Source organism: Hydra vulgaris, chromosome 09 (genome assembly GCF_038396675.1).
Source record: "Hydra vulgaris chromosome 09, alternate assembly HydraT2T_AEP".
Taxonomy (NCBI): Eukaryota; Metazoa; Cnidaria; class Hydrozoa; order Anthoathecata; family Hydridae; genus Hydra; species Hydra vulgaris.
The window spans coordinates 54,070,001-54,096,550 of NC_088928.1; the positions used below are offsets into that span (position 1 = coordinate 54,070,001).

The 26,550-nt window shown below is 28.7% G+C and overlaps 1 protein-coding gene across 1 annotated transcript in view; it reads right to left on the minus strand.

Moving 5' to 3' along the window:
- LOC136085581 (uncharacterized) overlaps positions 1-19,953 on the minus strand; it is a 212,984-nt gene extending 193,031 nt beyond the window's left edge. The window contains exons 1-2 of the mRNA XM_065806901.1: positions 19,624-19,953; positions 15,981-16,046 (exon numbers count right to left, since the gene is read on the minus strand). Of these exons, the coding sequence (XP_065662973.1) occupies positions 15,981-16,046; positions 19,624-19,785 (228 nt within the window). The 5' untranslated portion in view covers positions 19,786-19,953. The remainder of the gene's footprint in view (positions 1-15,980; positions 16,047-19,623) is intronic.
- Positions 19,954-26,550: the final 6,597 nt, after the last annotated feature.

Sequence of the window (26,550 nt, forward strand, 5' to 3'; positions counted from 1 at the left end):
GACGTTAATGATGGCTACAATTTTTTTATTCGCATGTTTACAAGATAATACGAAAAGGCCTTTCCAAAAATAAAAAAAATTGTTAATTCTAAAAATTTGTTAAGTCCGTGGTTGACGAGAGGACTCATTAAGTCGTCAAAAAGGTAACAAAAACGTTACCAAAAATTTTAAAAAAAAAAAGAACTACAAAAATGAAATAAAATACAAAAAATATAAAAATTATTTTGAAAAATTAAAAAAGAAATCCAAAAAAAATTACTACTCTTCGTTACTTAATAAAACGTTTGGAAATGCAAGGAAAACATGGAATGTAATTAAAGAAATAACAGGAGTGGGAGTTGTGAAAAGTGATAATCTTCCAAAAAGATTGCAAAGAGATGATAATAGAGGAGATGCTTTTGTTAATAAAGAAATTGCTGAAACATTAAATAGCTTTTTTATAAATATAGGAAAAAAGCTTACCGGTGCTATTCCTGAGGGGAAAAAAACATTTAAATCTTTTTTGAAAAAATCTGATTCCTTTATGGAGGAGTCGGAGCTTTTAATTGATGAACTTCGACTAGCAATTAGTATGCTGAAAACAAGTAAAAGTGCGGGTCTGGATGAAGTTAACCCTGATGTTGTAAAAGCGGTCTCAGATATTATAGAAAAACTTCTTTTTAAAATTTTTAATCTTTTCCTAAAAAACGGCATTTTTCCTGACCAACTAAAATTAGCAAAAATAATTCCGATATACAAAGGCGGTGATGACTCAATAAAATCTAACTACAGACCAATTTCCATACTTTCTTGTTTTTCCAAAATACTAGAGCGTATTATGCACAACAGTCTGTACAATTATCTTGAAAAAAATAACATTCTTTATCATAAACAGTTTGGATTTCGCAACAACCATTCCACGGAACATGCAGTAATTGATCTTGTCAACCAAATTTTAAATGGTTTTGATAACGACAGTTATTTGATAACTACTTACTTTGATAACTAAAATTAGCAAAAATAATTCCGATATACAAAGGCGGTGATGACTCAATAAAATCTAACTACAGACCAATTTCCATACTTTCTTGTTTTTCCAAAATACTAGAGCGTATTATGCACAACAGACTGTACAATTATCTTGAAAAAAATAACATTCTTTATCATAAACAGTTTGGATTTCGCAACAACCATTCCACGGAACATGCAGTAATTGATCTTGTCAACCAAATTTTAAATGGTTTTGATAACGACAGTTACACACTCGGAATTTTTCTAGATCTATCAAATGCATTTGATACTGTCAACCATAAGATTCTAATTTATAAACTATACAATTATGGAGTAGTTCACTCCAATTTAAAGTGGCTGCAATGTTATTTACAAAATTGTAAACAAGGAGTACCATATGACTTAACATGTTCCCCATATGAATCAATAAATTGCGGAGTTCCCCAAGGATCAATACTTGGACCCCTGCTGTTTTTAATTTATATTAATGATTTTTATTTGTTCTCAAAAATACTTAATTATATTATTTTTGCTGATGACACAATGTTTTCTGTTCTGACTCAAATTTAAAAAATATTTTTTATATTGTAAACACAGAACTAATATATCTTAATGAGTGGTTTGAAGCAAATAAACTTTCATTAAATATTGAAAAAACGAAATGTATTTTGTTTGCTAAGTCATCTAAATCCGAGAACCTTTCATTCAAATTACCTGAACTAACAATTAACAATATTAAAATAAAAAGAGTTTTTTCAATGAAAATACTAGGAATAATTTTCGATGAGAATTTAAATTGGAAAAGCCAAATAAAGCTAGTCGAGAACAAAGTTTCAAAGACCCTGGGGATTATGTACAAGACAAAACATCTTTTAAATAATTTATGTTTAAAAAATTTATACTTTTCATTTATACATAGTCATATTAACTATTGTAATATTGCCTGGGCAAACAATCATTTATCTTTCCTAAAAATTATTTATACAAAACAAAAGCAAGCAAGTAGATCAGTTTTGGGCGCAAGTAGATACGAAAGTGCCGAGCCATTACTCAAGGAAATAAATGCTCTGAATGTATACAAACTAAATATATACCATAACTTGTTATTTATGTTTAAACTTCAAAATGAAATGATTTCAAAATATTTTTTTTAAAGTTTCACTCGAATTAATCATAAATATGAAATAAGACATTCAATGAGTAATTACTACATCCCACTAACATCACTCAAAAAATCTGACTTCTCGACTATATGCCGGGGACCACGCTTGTGGAGATTGGTTCTTGATGAAAATATGAAAAAAATAAAATCTATTGCTACATTTAAAAGAACTATACATTCCATTCTATCATTTTTTTTAAAAAAATCGAAATAATTTTGTATTTTTAATTTTTTTATGTACTTTATTTAATTTTAATATTGTATTGAATATGTATATGCATATGAAGCGAATTAATTTTTTGTTTTTTTTTGTTTATTGTCTTTAAATATGTATACGAATATGTACAGATTTGTAATTTTTTATTTGTTATTTTATATTTTAACTTTATCCTAAATTTCTTCTTTTTTAACTTTAAGTTCTTTTTTAATCTTCTAAAATTTCTAACCAATTTTTTTTTTTAAACTTATTAATTTCACTCTTTTATGTAATATTGGAAGTTGTAAAATTTAATTGTATTTTTTTTGTATTTCACAAAGGGGCTTGATGATAAGTCATTTTGACTTCTACTTGCCCCAGTCAGCTTGTATTTATATATATTTGTTTAAATTTATAGATAACATTGTAAAATGTGTAAAATGACAAAATAAATAGAATTTGTATTTGTAAAAAGATAAAATCTGTGACCATTTTCACCGCGTTCTCGAAGTTGGTGTCGTACGGATAGATTTTTGTCGTTTTTTTTTAGAATTTTATATTGACTTGGATAATATTTTAAAGGTAGGGTGTTGTAAGTTTATTGCAATTTGATTTTTTTTTGCAGTTACTAACGTTTTTAGTGATTTTATTGCTATTGAAAACTTCGTTCCTGTTCTGGAAGTATATTGACATTGAAGGCATGATAGGTATTTTTTTCTAACTTTTCAGTCAATTTTATTTATCTATTTTCTATGTACTTGCGAAATTTCATTAAAAATAATGACACGCTCATACTCTATTTTTGCAGGCAATAAAGGTACCAAATATTCTTCTGTTGTAGAGGTTGCTGGAGGGATGGGGGAAGAAGGCAAATCACAATAGTGAGCATTTTGTATATTTGAACTTTTTTATTCATTAAAAAGTTGTTTTTTTAGAAAAATGAAACTTTATTTTAAATATTGGTGATTTTTTTGAAGTATTCAAAACAGGATTTACGCACACACAAAAAAACTATCCTATATATTTATTTATATATTTTATTTAAGATTCAAGTGATTTTTCTTTCTGCTGTATGTAATATAGCTTTTTTTTTTTTAAAAAAAGTGTAATAATGATTAAAGCTGATTCAATAAAATAATTATTATGATTATAAAAATTCTTTTTTTAGAGCATTATGGGACCTAATAAGAATCATCTATTTTATGGTGAAGCCAAAAATTATTTAGCTTGTAACTTTACAATGCCAAATCATTTAAATATTGAATGTAGAAATGGACATATAATAAATATATTCATATTCAACAATCATGGCCGCCGAGAGGGGGTGGGTAGACGGGGAAGATACCCGGGGCCTCGTGTGTGAACAAATAATTTTTTTCATGAAGTCTTATTTATTCATCACTTATTTTTTGTCTTCTTTTTTTAACAATTTAATTTAAGATTTTTAACAAATATATATTTCTTTTAATTCTTGCTATTTTTTTTTTTGTGATATTAAAATATCACAAAATTTTTTCAATCGGGTTTTTTTTCAATTGAATTTCAATCAAAATTAAAATTCGAATTTTTTTCTATCGACGTTGTTAACTTTTCATTTGCTAATTTTCTTTTAAAACGTTAACAGTTGTAAAGATTGCATGACTTGATCTCTCATTAAGGAAGAAACCCCCTCTAATTTTAAAATCAATTTTTAGAAAAAAAAAATTTGTCAGATCAATAGCATATATAAAAAAAATAAGAAAAAAGTACAAAAATAAATAAAATGGTAACATGTTGCTATGGAAACCATAAAAAATTACCAAAAAACAGCAAATACAGGTTTCACGCCGGCCAATATTGTGGGCAGGGAGCAAAATAACCCAAGTTGAAATTTTTTTATGGTGTTTATATAGAGTAGAAGAGTGTTTAAAGTTGAACAGAATTTTTTTTTGCAAATATAAAATTAGGTATTTTGAAGTCAAAGTCCAATATTCAATAATATGGTACTAAAACAGCCTAAACAGCAGATGTAAAAAAAAAAAAAAAAAACTATTCAACTTAAAACACTCTATACCAGTTAATAAACAACCACTGAAAATTTTAGAAATGGCTCTTGAATGGTTGGCGAGCAATGTTGGCCAGCTTCTTAAATACTTCATACTGAGAAAAAAACAAATTAATAATTTTTTTATTAAATAACACCAAAAAATGTATAAAAAAGCAATCATTAACCTCATTAAATCTAAAAAAAAGTATTTAAAATCCTCCTGGTTTATAAGTTATACCCTCTTTCTCAAATATTACGTTCATTGGAAGACCTGGACCGGGTTTGTAAGTGTTGGTTTTATTTGCTTTATCAAAGTTGAACTTGCACCAACTATTGATGCCAGTAGGACAGTGAGGAAAGTGCAAGTTATTTGTTTTGGAAGATGCAACATGAAATATGTAGCCAATACGCTTGCCTTCATACCTGCTAAGTTTCCAGCATTTTGCCTAATAGCAACACCAAAGAAATTTTGCAGACGATCGATTACTGCATCTGTAAGACAACCACGCCCACCAAGACCTTTTTCTCTTTTCTTTAAATTTCGTAGCTGTGTACCAACACGTTTTTGATAGTGTCCCACACATTCTAACTTAGGGTAAGTATCTATGCATTAATGAAACTTTTACTGTCCCCGTCTCCTAAAAAATTCACATATCGCAGTTTGTACTTGTCAATTGATCTTAAAAACACACGTTTTGGACCAGTGCTCTCCATACCACTAGCAGATCCTTTGTAATTGTTTTTACAAATGTGAGAGTTCCTTCATTGGGCATAGGCTGTAGGGTTTGTTTTTAAAAGATCTTTCTTTAAAAAGCAACCTTTGCAGAACCTGCACATTGGTTCGACATCCAAAACCTTTCCAGTGTCCATTGATAATGCAGAAAAGACACCGTTTAATGATGAAAAGCCTCTTCTCTGCCAAGTACCATCAGACAACACCAATATCAAAAACTTCATCATTAGCAACATGTTTATGCAATTCTCCTATTTTCGCAGCTAACTTATCATAATTATTTTGAGTCATTGGTTGTGGCATATTTATTAAAGTAGTGAATATTTTTATACCAGAATGTCCCTGTCCAAGTGCATGCATTGCGTATATTGTTCTACAATTAATATCATATCCTCTGTTACATTGTTTTGAAGTATAAACTTGATAAGCACTTGATAAGTAACTTTGAGGCAAGTCCTTTTTTGTCTTGCATTTTTTCGGACAATGACAAGGATGAACACTCGCCACATTGAGGGCATGCTAAAGCACTAAATATGTCAGATAATATAGAGCAATCTATAATCCTATATCCAGATATTTTCATTCTTGTAAAACTTCTAGAACATTCAATTGGCTTTACCTTCTTTGCAGATACAGATGTAGAAAATAAATTTAATTCAGATTCGTTATTTACAGAGTTATTATTGACAGTTGTATTATTTGAATCAATCAAAATTGTTACAGAAGGATTATCATTCAACTCCATTTCAATTTTTTTTGTCAAGACTGTTAAATTTTGTCCCTAAGAAACCTCTCCTCTTTTTTTTAATTATTGTTCTTGATTTTATTCTACACGCTTTACTCATTTTTTTAAAAAATTAAGAAAAATGACAACTATAATAGCTTCAGAATAACAGAAAGGTGTAATCTGACTTGATAAACCAGACTTTTTTCGCTCGCTGGATAAGTAAAGAAGCCAAACCAAGCATTTTACTTCAGCTATTTAAAAATACACATAAGTTATGAGGATTTTTAATAAGGTGCTACACCGTTGCTATGGGCGTTGCTATGATATAAATTTTAAGGTACCTTAAAAAAAAGCTAAACTTGAATTATTTAATGATTAAAATCAGTAAACAAACAAATAATTTTGAATTCTGCATACATTAAAATGCAAAAAAATATAAATATATTTTTTATAAAATTTGGGTAAATTTAGAGGGGGTTTCCCCCTTAATGCTGCATTTAAAAATTTTCGTTTTAGACACTGCTGATGTTTTTTGTAAGCGTATATTTTTAATTTTAGTTTACATTATGTAAATAAAATATACGTGTTAAATTAAAACTTTTGATAAATATTACAATTGTGTTAAATACAAAATATTATTATTCAAATATTAATATTATTTAAAAAATATTATTATTCGTAAACTTTAATTTGCATTATTTATTTATAAATTCTGTATTAAGAGCTACGTTTTAATTTCTGAAATAAAGAATATGATTTCTTGCCAATCTGGATACGAAAAACGAAAAGAGCGGCAAAAAAGAAATGAAGAAAGTTCTAGAGGTATGAGAACACTAGAAAATTTGAGGTTTAAAATTTCTTCAAAACACATAACGATGACTATTGCGATAATGGAGATATTGATTTAGACCCATTAAGCGCAAGGAATGAAACGGTATTTGTTGGAATTTCCACATAATCTGATATTTCGACACTTTCTTTGTATACCGACTGTGCCAACATCGATATCGGAGTGGTAAAAGTAAATGTAACACCAAAAGAGGTAGGAGATGCAATTCTAAGAGGTCCAGAACCACATCCAACAACATTTCCTGTAAATAAACACGGTTGTCAACTCCCTACCTATTTATTAAGCTTTCAATTAAAAAATAAAGAAATAGTTCCTCGTGATTGGTTAGTTTGGAGCAAATCTAAAAATGCTTTGTTTTGTTTTTCTTGTCGTTTATTTTATAAATTTCATGAGCAAAGATCAATTTTTGCTACAGAAAATGGTTGGGAGGTTAATAAAGGGTACAAAAAATTATATGACAGAATACCTGACCATGAAAAATCTAGTAATCATAAATCTTGTTATATCCAGTGGCGAAATTTAGAAAAAAATATTAATAAACATACCACAATGGATTGCTATATAGTAAAACAAATACAAAATGAGACATAGAAATGAAAAGACTTATTAAAACGATTATTAGATGTAATTTTGTTTCTTGCTAAACATTGATTGGCCTTTAGAGGTGTTACTCATTTGATTGGAGATTCGAACAATGGAAATTTTTCAGGATTATTAGAACTTTTGAGTCATTACGATCCACTTTTAGAGGAACATTTAAAAAACGTATAGCAGACACAAATCGAAAAGCAGAGATAGCAAGTACATTACTTATTGCCAGAAATTCAAAATGAATTCATATCATGCTGTGCAGATTACTTGAGAACTTGTATTTTAAAGGTAAGAGAAACTATTAAGTATTATTCCCTTATTGTAGACGCAACACCCGATTCTGCGCATATAGAACAAACTACATTAATTATACGGTACGTTACTATTAAGTCCAACAAATTCGAAATTATGGAAAGATTTCTTGCATTTGTTGACTGCAATAAGAAGGCTGGAGAGGATATTGCTAATTTAATTCTTGAAACGCTACAGAGGTATAATATTCCTATAAGTGACTGTCGCGAAGAAGGATATGATTACGGATCTAACATGAGTGGATCATATAAAGGTGCACAAGCTCGCATTTTGCAAAATAATCCGTTGGCAATTTTTTCTCCTTGTGCATGTCATAGTTTAAATTTATGTGGTTTTCATGCAGCAAAATCTTGTATTCATGTTGTAAGATTTTTGGGCACTAAAAATTAATGAAATTTAAAATAGCAATAAACGCTGTTTTGGAATTAAACTTAACGTCAGAAACTTGATCAGATCTTATTAGAATAAAAAAAATTATGGAATCTTTTGAATGCTTAGTACTAGCAAAAATATGGCACAAAGTTCTTGCAGCTATAAACTACAGAAGTACTGTTTTACAAGCTCGCAATGCAACAACTGATGTAAAAATAACCAATCTCTCAAGTCTTCTTGTTGAATTAAATACGATAAGAGATAGTTGGGATACTATTCTAAATGAATGTAGATTGTTGGGCATATCTTTACAGATAAACATAGAATTTTCGGAGAAAAAATATACTAAAAGAAAAAAAACAACACACGAGTTAATAAGGACACCGGCAGAAGAATTTAGAATTAATGTTTTCAATGTTTTCATGGATAGCATTATTGAAAATATGACAAGAAGATTTAATGCAGCAAAAGAAATAGATTCTTTATTCAATGTATTATGGTTGTTCCGTGACTTAAGTGATCAAGAAATACAAAGTAAGTGTGAAAAGTTGCAAAAAATGTATGAAAATGATTTTGATGATCATCTTAGAGATGAAATACTACATTTAAAATCAATTTATGATGCCAATATACAAAATATTTCTCTTCAGCCCGTTGAGTTGTTAAATGAAATTAAAAAAAACAACTGGATGTGCTGTTTCCAAACAAAATGCAATAAGGCTGTTTTGCACAATTCCAGTGACAGTTGCCCAAGCAGAAAGATCTTTTAGCATGTTGAAAAGAATAAAAAAAGTATTAAGATCAACAATGACACAAAATCGTTTAAATGACTTAGGACTTTTATTTATTGAAGCCAAAATGGCTATGAAAATTAATTTTGAAGAAGTTATTAATTTATTTGCGAGTCGAAAGGCTCGCAAAGCTCTATTATGAAACAGTGTTTAACATTGTTTTTTTTACACTTTTTCCTAACTTTAACTTTTAAAAGATTTAAATAGTTTTGACTTTTAAAAGATTTGATTAATTTTCATTTTTAATTTTCAATGACTAGAGCACGCTTTCTGGTCCTGGGTATATGATTGATCATATTGAGGGCCCGTTAAGAAAACTTCCCCAGGGCCCGAAATTTCTCTCGGCGGCTATGCCAACAATGAATCATTTAAAACAACTGTTGAAATAGTCAATAAACTTTTTAATTTCAAAATATGTAAAAGTCAGATTGTGCAACTAGAAAATAGATCCAAATTCTATGCACGTAACTTTTCAAGGGATTTTAAACAATTTATTAATACCTGCAACATGCTCTTTGCATATCAAAAATCAATATCTGCACGTAATTTTTCAAGGGATTCTAAACAATTTATTAATATCTGCAACATGCTCTTTGCATATCAAAAATCAATATCTGCACGTAAATTTTCAAGGGATTCTAAACAATTTATTAATATCTGCAACATGCTCTTTGCATATCAAAAATCAATATCTGCTATGCCACAACCATTGCATTCAACCATTAGCTCAAGTAACATTGTTTCGTATTCTTCTATTTTATCTTCTCAACACATCAGTGTTTTATCTGTATCAAATCGTAATCATTTATCTCCTTCTTTATCTCGTCCCACTTTAAAAAAGAAGCCCACATAACAATATGACATTTTCGTATTGATATGTGCTAAAATAAAAAATTACGATCATAGGGGTCTGGTAACATGATTAACCAGAAAATTTGGGTCCCACTGTCTCACATATGGAAGTAAAAGAAAAAAAAGTTTTTTTTTTAAAGTTTTTTAAACTAGATCAAAATTTATCGAAAAAATAAAGTTATAAAAAAAAATTTCTTGTCGTTCAAAAATGGCGACCAAGTAAAGTTAACAATTAACTCTATTTGGGGATATCAACTTTACAAGGTCATAACTTTTCAACGTTTAAATATTTTCTTACTAAATAACAATTTTACACATAAATTTTAATCACGCTCGTAACGGCCGAGTTTTTTAAAAATATTCATTGTGCGCCCCTTTTTCCTCCCTTTCATTCAAATAATTTGACCTTCTGACCCAAATTAAAAGGTAAATATTAATACGTTACTTATAAATATGTTAAAACATAATACTTTAATAACGTTAAATAAACCTAAGTTACTAAATAATAATTTTACATATGAATTTATTCGCGTTCATAATAGTCTTTTTTAAAGAAAATAGTGCCCCCTCCTTCCATCTTCATTCTAAATAAGTATTTGGACCTTGGAGCTCTAATTTTTAGGTAATATTGTTGATAAACTCTAATCACCGTGTTATTTTGCTAAAAACATACTTTAAATTAGTATGAACATGCCTATTATAAAGTTACCTATCTTTAATATCAAAAAATCTTAAAGTTGTTATTATGGTATATATTAATTTGTTTTTCAACTAGATTACAGTTTAAAAAACACACGTAAATGTTTATATATATATATATATATATATATATATATATATATATATATATATATATATATATATATATATATATATATATATATACATATATATATATATATATATATATATATATATATTTATTTATTTATTTATTTATTTATTTATTTACATTTACAACCTATAATAGTTTCCAAAAGATACACATTTTTATTAAAGTATACTTTTTATACTTATAATATTTTAAAGAAGGTATGTCTGGAAATGTACGTAACCATGGCTTTAAGCAGGGTTTGTGGATAATCTTTAAGACTACTGGAAACTTTATATCCACTCTCCAAAATTGTTTAAAATCATATTGAACAGATTTTGAGGCCTGTTCAGACAAAAAATCCAATATTTTATTTGGATTGGAACTTGCCATAAATGAAAGAAATTTACACGTATGCTTGATAAGAACGTGGACTTTCAGGGAAACTCTTAGACCAAGTTTGACATAGGCCTCTTTGTACTCGTTAATAGTTAATTCATATTCAGGTAACAAACCAGAACCAAGACATGCAGCTTTAACCGCTTTTAAACATTTAAAGGAATAAAGTATAAAAATAATATGTTCATCTTTTTCTAGTTTCGAAGATTTTTTTATTATTTTTTCTAAAACATGAGTTTTTTTCAGTAGTTTTGAACATTCCCCACCTTTAAATTGACCACCATGCAGCTTAGGCCTTTCAAAACTTAAACTTTGGTTCCAATGATTCGCCGATAAAGTGGTATCTATGGATTAAAAGTATTTTTCAAGGTAGTTGTAAATTCTGTTTGTATTTCTACTAATAGATGAAGTTCCATTGGAGCAAGAATTTCAATAACCTTTACGTCATCAGGTAGATCAACTAGTGGACCGTTGACACAATTATTATAAAATGCAGCTGAAAACTTGGATTTTTTTATATCTTTACAAGAAGTTTTTTAAGCATTAGCTGATGAACGGATACTTCCCAGAGTTCTAAGCTCACCGTGAATTTGAAAATCTTGCATTTTTTCTTTGCTAATATTACACTGAGTGCAATGATGTGTTGATGCTGCACTTTCAATTCCAAAAAATATATAGGCCATTTTCATATCAAAAACGCAAAAGTAATGTAATTTATTTAGCTTTAAAATATTGAGAGTTTTTTCAAGATTCGAATGAGATTCAGCCATGAGATTTGAATGAGATTCAGCCATGAGATTCGAATGAGATTCAGCCATGATATTCGAATGAGATTCAGTCATGAGATTCAGCAATGAAATTCGAATGAGATTCAGCCATGAGATTCGAATGAGATTTAGCCATGAGATTCGAATGAGATTCAGCTATGAGATTCGAATGAGATTGAGTAATGAGATTCGAATGAGATTCAGCCATGAGATTCGAATGAGATTGAGTAATGAGATTCGAATGAGATTCAGCCATGAGATTCGAATGAGATTGAGCCATGAGATTCAAATGAGATTCAGCCATGAGATTCGAATGAGATTCAGCTATGAGATTCGAATAAGATTCGAATGAGATTCAGCCATATTTTCTACTAAGCCAGTAATAAACTTTTTTTTTTAATAATAAATTTATTTACGCCTCCGTAATAAATTTATTATTAAAAAAAAATGTTCATTTAATATTAAATTTATTTACGCCTCCGTAAATCAACTGTGCAGTTTCTCCTGAGTGTAGTCTAGATCATTTAAAAGGGCTGGATTTTCAGACTTCTCATAGTGTGTAGAAACAGGTCGTGAGAAAAGAACTTTTGCAACTTTTTCTTTCTCATCATCTTCGAGTTCTTCAAGACATAATGGAATTAAGGTTTGATCTTAACACCACGTATCTCTCGCTATTGATTATAGCATTTCTCCATTACCCTCTAGTAAATCATTAGCTTCTGGATCATAAGGTTTTACCCAATTTATATATGGACCATCTGCTAATGATTGCATATGATTTTTGAAAAGGCGCAGAGCAATCTAAAGAGGAACGCACAAACCACACAGTATAAAATACAGAAATAAAATCTGCCATTCTAATGATTTCTTTTTGTAAACTAGCCGTCAATCGGTAGGCTAATTGATTACTTAAAACTTGAATTTATAGATAATATATAGACTTGCGATGAAACTTGTATGGAAACGATTCCGGAGTATAAACATTAAAGCTTATATTTAAACATAAGTAGGTGAGTGTACTAGTTCTACTAGTACACTCACCTACTTATGTTCTACTAGTTCTTTATAATCATCTCTTGGAAATGCTTAACTAGCAAGTGCATATTTTCAACTTTATTTGCAGACTTTTTAGGTAATGTTGTTGAAACACTAGGTTAATTTCGTCAGCTGAATAGTCTGAGTCATGGCAGGTAGAGACCTCACTATATTCTGATGATAAAAGCACAGTTTATTCAGTTTGATCCTCTTGTTGCTCAGTAAATGCTAAATATTATAATCTTCTTTCTTTTTTTATCTTTAGTCAATATGCAAAACCCTTTGAACTACGGGTCATTTTACGTTTCGTCATTTGATCTTTTAAAAATTGCTTATCTGAACTGATGCACCTATATTGTTTCCGCGTTTCTTCTTTAAATAGAGCAAGAAACTTTCTTAGCACTTTTTTTTAAAGATGTTTCGAGGTAACTCTTGTGCGCTGCCATTTTTATTATTATTATTATTTTTTTTCAAATTTGCTCATTTTTCAACAAGATCATTAAATAGTTTCCTCGAACGCATAATATTTATTGAGCTTTTTAAAAGTTGCTTCAAAACTTTTTAATGTCAGAGACAGAGTGAAAAAAGTCAAGTTAACCTAATGGTATAAGTATAATTAAAATTCAGTAAAAATAAAAAAACATTTTTTATATATTATTTAGCAAATCTGATGAGTTTGTCATAAAATATGCCTCCGTCATATCCTCAATTAATCCAGGGTTTTTTTATAGCAAAAAGAATACAGTTTTGAGGACATATTGCTTGTCCAGAGCATGCTGACATCATTTCATCTATTTGTTGGAAAGCACACCCAATCAAGGATTTGGTGGGATTTGGTGGGAGTATTTTTATCTAACGCCTGAGTTAAAACTAAATTAAAATTTTATAATTTCTATTTTTAAAACTGAAGTTTAATTATTTGGTAATATATTGAATAACAGTTTTTACTCAATTCAATGTTTTAATTATACCTGTAAGGATTGGTTTCCGATTTTAAAGTAAAGGTCACATATGGCAGTTTATGATAAAAAAAATTCTTAACTTAAGTAAAAGTATGGCACGAACTCTAAACTAAGAACTGCTTTTGCTTGTGAAAGACGTGAGTTATATTCGATCGCAAGCGTCATTCTATTTAAATATTCTTAAAAATTATAAAATTTTAACAAAATTGAGTGCGTTGAAAGCTATTTTTCTTGGTCTAATTTGATATACATTATTTAATGTAAACTTCCGACCCAATTCCAAATTTAAGCTTTAATATTTAAATCTAATAAATACGCTTTATAGCTTTTGCAGAAAAAATATTGGTGCTTTATTTTAATGTTTTATTTCAAAGGTTCCCTTTTTTTTTTTGATGAAAAAGGAGGGTTTCGGGGGCACAAATTGTAAAAGCTGGTCTTTTAAATGTTGGAAAATAAGACACCCTAATGTACATGATATATACATATACACAAACGAACTAATAAATCTAAATTTATTGATAAATTCTATTATTCATGCAGTAATATCTGGAAATTTAGGGGGCTCATTTGCAAATTTTAGACATCGACAAGACGGTATGGTTTTATTTATTTTTAGTTATTTAAAAAAAAAGCTGTTATTTATTCAAAATCATTTATTCATTAACAAGTACTTGTTATTTGTGATAAATTAGAAAAAAAATACATTATCAAGGAGTTTAGTTTTTAATTAGTGCGTACCAACTATTATATTGCACGTTTCCCCCTCCTCCCTATTTGTTTTCATGCGCTGTTTGGAGACTCCACCTGTTCCCTTTGAGCATACGTACCTTATGGAAGGCCCATAACCCGAAGGAAATGGAATTGTGGAAATAAACCACCGTACAATTAAGAAAATTGCAGAAAAATCAAAAATGTCATTACCAAAAGCAGTATATTGATAAAGAGTTTCAGCCTTCAAAAACAAGGTAAGTTCAATGAAGAAAATATACCGTTATCAAATTGACGTGAAAGAATTGAGAAATGCCTTCCGGCAAGAACTAAAATAAACGAAATGTTTTGATGGTTGAAACCACCAAATGAAACATTTTGAAACAGTTTGTATAAGTTAATGGCATTCTGCGTCATGTAAAACATATTCAATCTCGACATGACATTCAAAATTTATGTAATATTCCTAAAGTCGAAACAGAAATGAACACAGATAATGATCGTGATAACGCAAAAAATCATGTTGTACAATTTAGATTTGTGTTAACAAGTAAAGAATGTGTGCTGGAAACAAACTTTGAAGCCAATAATGGATTTCAAAAAACCAAAGTGCCATTGTCACGAAAGACGCATGCCTCAAGAACGGCGCACGCCTCAAAAAATGAAGATTACTCTTTGTATGATCCTCAAGGATCAAGAAGGAGTGTAACTTCGGTGTAGAAAATTCCAAATATTCTTTGGCAATTACGTGGTTATTTTTTTTAATTGTTGTTATGTTTTTTTTAAGTGTCAATTTTTGTAGGAAGTTCTGTTATATAAATTTAAGTAAAATTTTTGAAATGGTGAGTTGAATTCTGGAAAAAAATATATCATTTGGATATAAAAGAAATTTTGTTTCGAGCGAGAAAATTACAATTGCGATTGCAATTTTTGCTAAAAATTTATGTTTTTTCATATTTGTACCTTTAATGTAGTTAAAAAATCTAAAACTTTAACAACACGGAAAACAGTTTTACCAGAATATACAAAAACTTAAGCCGTGTAAGCTGTTATGTTAAACAAAAAATTTAGTACGCGTTAAAATAAAAGATTAAAAAATTAAAAAAGAAACTGAGCTTCAATGAAAAAAAAATACAAAAAGTACAAAAATACAAAAACAGATAACTACGAGTCGCTAACTACAAAATTTTTTCAGTTTCTTTTAAAAAATACAAAACAGAAACTTGGATTTTTTAAAATAAACTCAAAAATAATTATATTTTTTATCTTTCAGCTTTTAAAAAAATTTAGTGACAAATAAATAAACAAGATGGAGGTGGTGAAGAAGTTCTGATTTACGTAAAAGAAAACGTTGAACATGACTTTAGGACGATACGTCCTAAAGTAATGTTCAACGCTTTCTTTTACGCAATTCACACGTAAAGCTATTTTCAACGTAATGAGTTGTTTATATCAACGTGAAGGTTTAAGAAATTTGAAACCAACTTCGTTGGTTTCAAATTTCTTAGACTTACAGGTTGATAAAAGCAACTCATTACAGCTTCATATTGGCTATACTTTTACTAAATTTGCTAAAAGTTTGCTAAAAAAAACATTAAACATCTCTAAATTATTCCCATAATACTTATTATCAGAATAAATAGAACAATTTAGTGATGTTTATAGATACGCAATTGGACATAAATAATTTCGTTACCTCTTTACAAGATATAGTTTTACAACCTTCATCAAATAAAGATAAACTTGATTGACCGTTTTCTACCTAAAACAAATAAACTTTAAGTTTAAACTTTTTAAGTATTACAATCTTACTTATATTTGAGATCTGGTGCTTAAAATTAACATTATATGCTATTTGTTTCTTATTTACACTAAAATATTATTATTTTGTTTAAATGTTAAATCTTATTTTTTACAATCTCTTTAAGATCCGTTACATGCAGACTTTATTGCGTCAAGGTTTGACTACACTATCTAGTATTTACTTAGTATGTCAAGAGTGATTAGGAAATAATATTTTTGCTTGTAAATATTAAACATTATTTCCCTTATATTGCGCAAATTAAAGGTTTAAAATATTAAACTAATTAGTTACTGAACAGAGCTTCTGCTGCACATCTTTAGAACGTTTTACATACTTGTTCCTAAAATGTGCCCACTGGAAAAAATTTTGTTTGTGTGAAATTATTGTTTTTAATTAATAATAATTTGTTTTCACTTAAAAAGAAAAAAAACTTTTACAACAATATTTTTTTAGCAGTTTTTTTAAAGGCCGAGGGAAGAAAAGTACTTTATACAACTTGATTTGGACACAAAATAATAACTTTTTAGTGCACGTGCTTTTCTGTTGATCAAGTTAGAGTGACAATTGGTATTAAGGGATAGAGAGAATTAGTGTTGAACATAGATGTGTGCCGGAACCAGTATACTAATTGTCCCCGATTCCGGGTGTCTGGTGGTAAGAACCGGGTCCGAGACCGGGAATCCGGCACCGAGTCCATTAAAAAAAGTGAGAATAATAAAAAAAACATTAAACAAATAAAAAATAATTCAGACAACACTTTTTTGGTGCATTTTATTATAATTTCTTTTATAATTTTTTGTGACAAATTAAAAACATTATCGTTATCATGGGGTTATAAGGGTTCGAAAGAACGTTATCAGGGTTCGAAATAACTAAAAAGTAGATGATTAAATAACTTTTAAAACAATAATTGATTGAAGACTTCATTTAAACAGAATTTAGATTTTTAAAAACGGCTAAAAAATAATGAAAACCCCCTAAAACTATGCAATATTTCTTTGTTTTTAGCAGCCGTGGCGCGGTAGTAGACTGCTCTCCTCAGAAACAAGAGGGAGCGCACTACTTCTCGTTTCTGAGGGAGCACACCCCTCCCCCTACTATTTTTTGTGTGGACCTTCTCTCTTTTTTTAAAAGAAATTGACAATTTTTATAAAAAATTAAGAAATTTTTTTCAAAATGTGGTAGTGTGCTACCTCCACTTTGAAAACCGTGTCGTCGGCACTTCGAAAACCATTGATTTCTTGTCCGACTTCCTAAACTTCATGGGAAAAAAATTCAGTTGAAAATTGCCAAAGTTGGTTAAAAGTTTGTTAGTTTAAAATTTTACTTACTGTAAACGATCATTTAGCAAAAGCCTTATTTAAAAAAGACCAACGCAAAGTATTTAAACTTTCATTTATTTTTCGCAATTTAAATTGCAAAAAATGTATCTTTCTCTCGCGTTCTAAGCATTAAAAAAAACAATTACTTGTTTTTTTTCTTTCTGCTTCTTTTTATTTTTTTCGCATTCTCATATTATTTCGTTTTACTTTATGGTTTTTATATCTGTGTAAATCAGTTTCCTTTTTGCAATATTATCTGCTATCAACGTTTTGCAATATATTATAGCAAAAGTATATTCGAAAACGTAATTTAAGTGAGACACGTTTAGATTTAGTGCATAGGAATTATCAACTTCTAAAACTATCAAGAAGTTTATTGATTAAAGCACTATTTTTTATCTGGTTAAAAATTTTTCTACACAGTTTAAAGTAACACTAAAGCAAATTTTCAGGTACCCGGTAAAACCGCCGTATTACCAAGTCCCTGGGTCCGAACTGGGTACCTCTGTCACGTTAAATAAGTAGATCGTTAAATAAGTAGACAAATTGAACAGTCAAGGCACTTACCACATAGTTTACATTTTTTAACTTAATAATTTATTATTCCATCAGAGACATACTTTTAAACATCTTCAACAGAGTAATTATAGAATGGTATTTTAATTATATAATTTTAAAAAATTTAAAAATATGATTATTGCTGAAATTTAACTATTTTTAGTCTATACCTAACGCAAAAAAAAAGGCTACTTACTTAACGATAGATTTAACTTACCTAACGGAAGCTTTACGCTATATTTACGCAGAACTGATTGTCTACTTGTTTAACAACCTACTTAGTCCGAAAAGAAAGTACGCTCGGAGGGGAAGAGGGGGTCTGCAAATGGCGTATATGAGATGGGAGGGCAGTGGATCATTTATTAAAGAAAGGAGACACTAAATTTAAAAAATATTATAAAATGTTAGATAAATAGGTAAAAGCACAGGTACTTTAAGGGAGGTGGAGGGTACTCAAAAAAGCGTATTGCAAAATGTGGGGAGGGGGAAAGAAAAAAAAGCGTACGTACTTCATGGACGACCTCCTATTTTACGCGGCACCCCGCTCATCTCTAGTTGAATATTATATTTTTAAATACTGAAAGTTGTTTATGTTTTTTATTTTATTGAGAATTGTGATTTATTAAGTGTTTTATGCAAAATGCAAAATATTTTATAAAGAAAAAAAAGCGTACGTACTTTATGGACGACCCCCTATTTTACGCGGCATCCCGCTCATCTCTAGTTGAATATTATATTTTTAATTACTGAAAGTTGTTTATGTTTTTTATTTTATTGAGAATTGTGATTTATTAAGTGTTTTATGCAAAATGCAAAATATTTTATAATATTCATGGTTTGACTTTTATGATTTTTATTTTTTGCACATCGTTGCAAAAAAAAAAAAGAAAGAGAAATCAATTTTATATATATATATATATATATATATATATATATATATATATATATATATATATATATATATATATATATATATATATATATATATATATATATATATATATATATATACAAATAAAATACAAAAAATCTTGTACGTATAAGAGTGCTCAATAATAAACAAATAGGATTTATTTCATAGAACATTATATACATAAATTTATAAACAAAGAAAATGCAACTTTTTATGTTACTAATAGTTTCATGCCTAAAGGCAATCATCAGCCATGTAATACAAAACCAAGAAAACCATTAAAACATAAAGTTACAATGAAAAAAAACCGTTAAAACATAAAGTTACAATGAAGTGTGCTCCGTCGTCATTACAACAAACAACAAAAGAAAAAGAAAAAATCTAAAAAGGCTGTCTCATCACCCGTATTGATCTTTGAAAGAAGGCATTTGCTTTTATGTCTACATTTAGAAACCAATTCATTCCTTTTATTCATTAAGTTATCATTGCTGTAAAATATAATTGCATTTAGGCATGAAACTATTAAAACCTTAAAAATTTGTATATTCTTTGTTTACAAATCTATATATATATATATATATATATATATATATATATATATATATATATATATATATATATATATATATATATATATATACATATATATATATATATATATATATATATATATATATATATATATATATATATATATATACATATATTTATATAAGTATATGTATATAGACATAAAAAATACCTTTAAATACATGCAATAAGAGTATAATTGACTCAGTTTAAACCAATCTTGAGTTAAAACTCTGTTTTTATCAAATTTATCTTTAAAAAGTGTGCACCTTTCTACTTGCGCTTTTGCGCTCTGACACATAGCGAAAAAAAATACGCTGAAATAAATTTTCATAATCTTTGTTCAAATAAGATAAAAAATAAAATTGAAAATGACCACTAAGCAACAATCAATATAGATAAATATAGCAATGGAGCAGCAATCAATATCCTTTGACATGATACATGTTACAACATGATATTTTGTAGCTCCTCTTTATTTATTCTCTAAAACTCTAAACACAATTTCTTATTGTATATCAATGCAATAACATTTCTTTGAAAAGCTTTTGTGGAACAATCAATAGTTTTAAAATCTCTTTTAAACTAAAAATTAGTATATTTAAATAAATTATAATAAATAATAATAAATTTAAAAACTTTTGCTTTAGTTTTATAAAGATTTCTTTTGTTTTTCGTCAAACAAAATATATGGCTTAAGAAAAAAAAATAAAACAGAATCCATGTAAAAGAAATATCTCCAAGTAAAATTATTTATGCATATTAAATATGAATTTAAAATTTTACTTATAAGTCTAACTTACTACTGAAAAGTTGAAAAATTTAATTTATTTTTATAAAATATAAACTGTTTCTCTTTAGAAATTTTAGAAGAAATAAAAAAAGTGTTAGAAAGGTGAAAAGTGTAGGAAAAAGAGTGGGGAAAGTGTACACTTTTCTACATCTCAATCATCCTTATTTGGAATACACCAAAAAAAAAATTTTAGATCTCCAAGTCAAGGTGTTCCAGTACAAGGTTATTTCATATTCAATACTCAAAAATAATAAATTAAACTTAACTAATTGTTAGGTTATAAATTGTGTGGCAACAAAGCCATTGATAGTGTACTTATGGGAGGTGCATTGACTGAAGAACTTTATCAAATTATATATATATATATATATATATATATATATATATATATATATATATATATATATATATATATATATATATATATATATATATATATATATTACGGTTAGCACGGATCCTGATATTTCTAACCTAGCTGACCCAAGAATGCCACTTATATGAGGTGATAACATACACATCAAGGTACCCTGTGATGGAAATTTTGAAATCTTTTTAATTTTGTTTGCAGAAAATAATTTAATTTCAATGTTCAAACTAAGTGAAATTTTGACTTTATAATGCAACAATAAAATCAACCTGTAAAATAAGAACCATTTTATATAATTTGATAAAAAATAGTGCTTACAGTTGCATCATTAATCGTAATCATTCTTTATAAAAAACTGAAAATCGGTTCTACATAAAAACTTTTAATTTTAAAACATACGGGAAGAAATGTCACGCCAAGATTTTTAAACCAATTTGTTTTCTACCATTTGCTAAAAATTATTGAAATGAAGACCATGTAAAAAATGAATATAAAAATGACATGTGTGAAACAAACTTAACGTGACCCGTTTCATGGTTCCGGAAAGCTGGCTTTTTATTATAATCAAAATATATTTGTAATCGATGTTTTTTAAATAGGTATAAAATGTGTGCCAGATATCAATCGCATAACTCAAAAACTTTCTGCGATTTTTTTTTTTTTTTTTTTTTTTTTTAATTTTTTTCGTCACTATTTATATTACATACAATTCTCTTTAATACATTTATAAATACAAGTATATTTATATGTATACATTTATTAATAAGATAAAAATTAAAATAATGACAGGAGCAAGTAGAAGACTGCAGTCTTATCATCAATCCCCTTTCAATTGCAAATTTGCAATAAGTTTCACGTGAGATTAACGTGACATTAAAATTCATAAGTAGATAACTTTAGCCTTTTACGTAAAAAAAACAAACAAAGTCTTGTACGCAACGATTTGATAGATGAGTATCGAAAAGAAAAAAAACTATTTGTATTGTGATATAATCATCGTTTGTGGTCATCCAAAAGGGATAAATTCGTTTTAGTTAGATATTATTAATTTGATCTTTAAAAATAGATGAGTATGTTGACTTAAGTTAAATAGGTGCTGTTTGACTGCTGCTTTAAAGAGATTTGACGGCTTTATGTTTTTTATTTCCTCTTTAAGGATCGAATTCTATACCCGCGGTCCTCGAGATAAGATAGAAAAGTCAGTTATTTTAAGTAAATTCTTCGGAATGTTAAAGTTTTGAAAAAAGTACTTCGTTGGGTATTTGTGATCAGTGGTGGAAAATTGATTTTCAAAGTATTTCGGTAGCAAGTTGTTTTGCGATTGAAACATAAATAATAAATTTTGGAGGAGGTTTAGTTCATAAATACTCAGAGCTCTAAATTACATGAATAATGGTTTGGCGTGGATATATCCGTTAGTATTGCATACTATTCGACACGCTTGCTTTTATTTAACGTATATATTTTCTTAGTATTGAAGAGTATGAGCATGCCCAAACGATATTGCAACAGTTGATATAACAGTGAATAAACGAATAATATATATTTTTTAAGCAAGTTGTATTTAGAAAGTGTTTTATTTTATGCATGAAACCGATTGACTTGGAGATTTTGTTTTCGATGTGCTAAATATGATTCTTCCAACTAAGATTTTCTGGAAAAATTATTCCCAGGATTTTCATTGAACCGTTTCTTTCTATATTAATTTTGTTGATCGTAAGCAGGGGAAGTTGAAGTGGTAAATTAACAGAGTTAGGTGGTTTGTAAAATAAAACATATTTGGTTTTGAGGATGTTTAAGGAAATTTTATTAGCTTTGAACCACTCATTTAAGTTTTGTAGCTCGCGATTAACTATAGAAAATATTGTTTTTATATTTTGTCAACTGTACCGAATGCTTTGGTTAAATCAATAAACAAGGCTAGAGTATATTCATTATTTTCAAAACCATTCAAAATTTTATTGGCTAACTCAATTATTGCATGATATTTTGAATGGCTCTTGCAAAAACCAAACTGTTTGCTATACAGAATATTATTTATTTCAAGGTAGTTATATAATCTATTATTCATAATACGTTCGAGAAGTTTTGAAAAGTAAGAAAGAATTTTTTTAAAAAAGATTTAAACGTTTTGCTTCCCGGAATTATTTTTTCGGCTAAATTTTTACCAACGTTTTTAAAGAATTCATTAAACATATCAGCAATTTTGTCTCTGTCAAAAACATCTGTGTTCATTTTTATTTGTAAACGCTTTGGAAAAACAGTTTTTATGTTTAGTTTCTTTTTTCCACTAACTTCTTTTATTATATCCCATTTTTTTCTACCATTTTCTATCGAATTTTCGAGCAGATTGGAGTAATAGTTTTTTTTAATTTGTTTTTTTAATTTTTCAAAATAATTTTTGTATTTTTTACATTTAGTTTCATTATTTAAAGTTTTATTTTTTTTTTTAATTATTGAAGAGCTTTTGCTTCTTTTATGATGATTTTTTAAGCCCTTTTGTCACCCAAGGGTTACGCAGGTTTTTAGAGTGTATTGTTTTCTTTGGAAAAGCTTTTTTAAATTGTTTAAAAAATAAGCGTATAAAAAGAACATAAGCGTAATTCGCATCGTTGCACTCAGCTTTGAGTTCCCAATTGGTTTCGTGTATCAAATCGCGAAATTTTTTTATAAAACTGTTGTTTACTTGTTTGACATAGATGATAAAGTAATTATTATCTTCAATGGTTGAGCGAGTGGGGTTTTTTTTGTTCATTTTGAAAATGGTCTCTTATATCGGATTTTATGACACCACTTTTGATTTTACAAATCATGTAGTTATTAATTATAATATTGTCAATGATTGTTTATTAGCGGTGTAACACTGTGCTGAAGAAATGTATTTACAAAGCGCTTGACGTTGGAATCGCAATTAGTATTTAAGAGGTTTATGTTGAAGTCACCTGTTAAGTAAATGTTTTTACTTGTGTCAGGTAATACGCGCTCCGGATGTTTTTGAAATAGTTCGAAATTGCCATTGGGTAATCTGTATAGAGCAGTAATGAAAGTATTTTTTGCTTTTTGATTAAATTATTCAATAGTTAACGACTCGCAATCTGCATTATTTATGCTAAGGTTTTCTAGCTTTTTGAAAATAAATGAATCTATAACAAAAATACACACTCCTCTACCGATGTCTTTTTTCCTTGCTTGATGGATTGATTTATAACCCGATAAATAAAAATTTGAGTTTGAATCATCTCCATTTTGAAACCAGGTTTCTGTTACTCGTATTATACTATATTTATAGTTTAAATTTTCTAACATTTATTTTTAAGTTTTCAAAATTTTTAAACAGTTGGTCAAAAATAAAAATATGTAGTGACTTTAAAGTATCAGACAGAATGGCTAAAGCAGCAAAAAAGTTAAAAGCAAAAAGTGGAATCTTAGCACTTCCAGAAAGAAATACAGCAAAGAAATTGCCAGAACATGTTAAAGAAAAATTTTTGAAATTTTATGAACACGAAGCGTTTAGCAGAACATGTCCAGCGAAAAAGGATTTTGTATCTGTACGCATTGGTGCAAAAAAAGTGCATATGCAAAAAAAATTACTGTTAGTTAATTTAAAGGAACTTTTTTTTGGAGTATAAAAAAGAAAATGGAGCTGAAGTCGGATTTTCTAAATTCTGCGAGTTACGTCCAAAATGGTGTATAACTGTTAGAACTTCAGGTACCCATCGTATTTGTGTATGTACTAATAAATGAAAGACATAATACCTATTTTGCATTCAAATTATCTTTAAACATTTCATTTTTTCGAAATAATAATTAAAAATACATGGTAATAGTTATATTTATTTATTGAAAAGAGCTTTTACAAGGAAAATTTAGTTCTCCTTACATAATTTTACTTTGTTTGATTATTACAATAATTTTCAATTCTTGTCAGCTTTTCAGATGTTTTTGACAGATTTCCAGTTAAACACTTCTTCTGGGATCATCAAGAATGAACTAAAACAAATATAAATTACACTTAAATTATAGAAATCGAACTTTTTTCAGAATTTAGATGGTTATACTGAAGTTAAAAACGATTTTTCCTACTACTTACCTACTTATTGATCAGATTCGATATCATCACAGGAACTGCTGTCAGCTGCTGAGCTATTGTGAAATGATTTGTAAATCTTCACAAGTTTCATTGCTTTATCTGCAACAAGACGATTCCTGATCTTCAACCAGACAAATCCAAAGGTTGAAAACCATCTCTCAATTGAGGCTGAGCTAGCAGGACAGGAGTGTAGAGAAGCTAGAAAGCTGTAGAAATTGGCAGAAACCTCTTTATCCCTGATTTGAGATCTAGTAACCTTTCCTTTCATGATGTTCCACCATTCTGATGGAGAGATAACCTTCAGTGATTTTGAGAATATTTGCTTGCGGAACACCTCCCTGTCCTTCAAATTAAACTTGTATAGTAAATCAGGTTTCCTGTCCTCTAACCATTGTTCTGCACTGTTTTCATTACCATTATCAATGAAGCTTTTGTAATAATCTACATAGCGATGGTCAGTTATATAGGCCAAAATATGAAAGGGTTGTACAGCATCTTAAAATCTCTTCTATATTGCATCATAGTATATGGATAGCTCTTCATCCTTTATCAATGAATACCAGATATGAACTGCGTCAGAGAGATGATAAGAATCACTAAGCATCTTGTCTAAGGCAATCCCCAATTTTTTCATTTGACTAAGAAGACAAATTGCCTCACATTTGATGGCTATATTCTCAATTATTCTTCCAATATTGGCTGGAAAATCTTCCATCTTCTCTCCATAGATCTCCACGTAGAAGTTATAATTTTTCTGGTATGTCTCAATTCAGGCAACTTGAGAGTTCCAGCGTGTTTCATTTGACAGCTGAGGCATACATCCACCTTTTTCCTTTAACAAACCATGGGCCATATGCACATTTCTAAAATATTTCTGAACTTCCACAACCTGTTTTAGAATTGTTGAAAAAGCGTTGCAAATGTCTTTCTGTAGCAAATTCATATAGTGTGCATTACAAGATACTCTTGTTTGATCAGCTCTTTCATTTTCTTCATCTTAGCTTCATTGTCAGTGCAGACAGCAAATACAAACTTATTATAATCATTTTTTATGCTAACTATAGCTTCATTGATGATTTTGAAGCAGTATTCTGCAGTTTTTTTTCTGATCCTGAGTCAACTATGTTGTACAGATAACTCTTTTTTCCATCATAAAATGAGTGAGCAATTACTGGGTCATTCTGAATACTAGACCATCCATCTTGACAAATTACCAACGTGTATTTGGTTTCCAGTTCGTTCTTTATACCAGCTGACAGATCATCATAGACTTCATTTAATAGATATCCACCCAGTTTCTTTCGGCTTGGTGGGACATACCCAGGACGAAGAAGAGAGCAAAGTTTCTGAAACTCACAATTTTCCATTGAATTAAAAGACATGTTAGAGCTAAAAAAAACCGGGCAACTTGCTTGTCTATGGCATCTTTCTGATCACTTGATGTTCTAAATACAAAGTTATTTAAGTTACTACTTTTAAACCTTTTTGCTGGTGTGGAGCTGGACATAATAGATCCTTCGGAAATTGAAGTATCTGACTATCCAGGTCTTGGTTCTTGTTCATCAGTGTCCTTCTTTCTCTATTTACACTTCTCCAAATGAATACGAACTCTTTCAATTTTTCCACTAATCTTCTCTGAGCTACGGTCACACTGAACACTATTTTTGTCCCCTTCTATCTCACTGACCTCCTTCCACTCCCATCCTTTCTTCCTTCCACTTCCGAATGGCATTCTTATAAAGATTTTTTTCTGAAAAATACACATTGCATCGAAATATGCAAGTTAAATATACTTAATGCTACACAAATTATAAAACTGTTTGAATAAAAGTTTCTTGAGTAATTT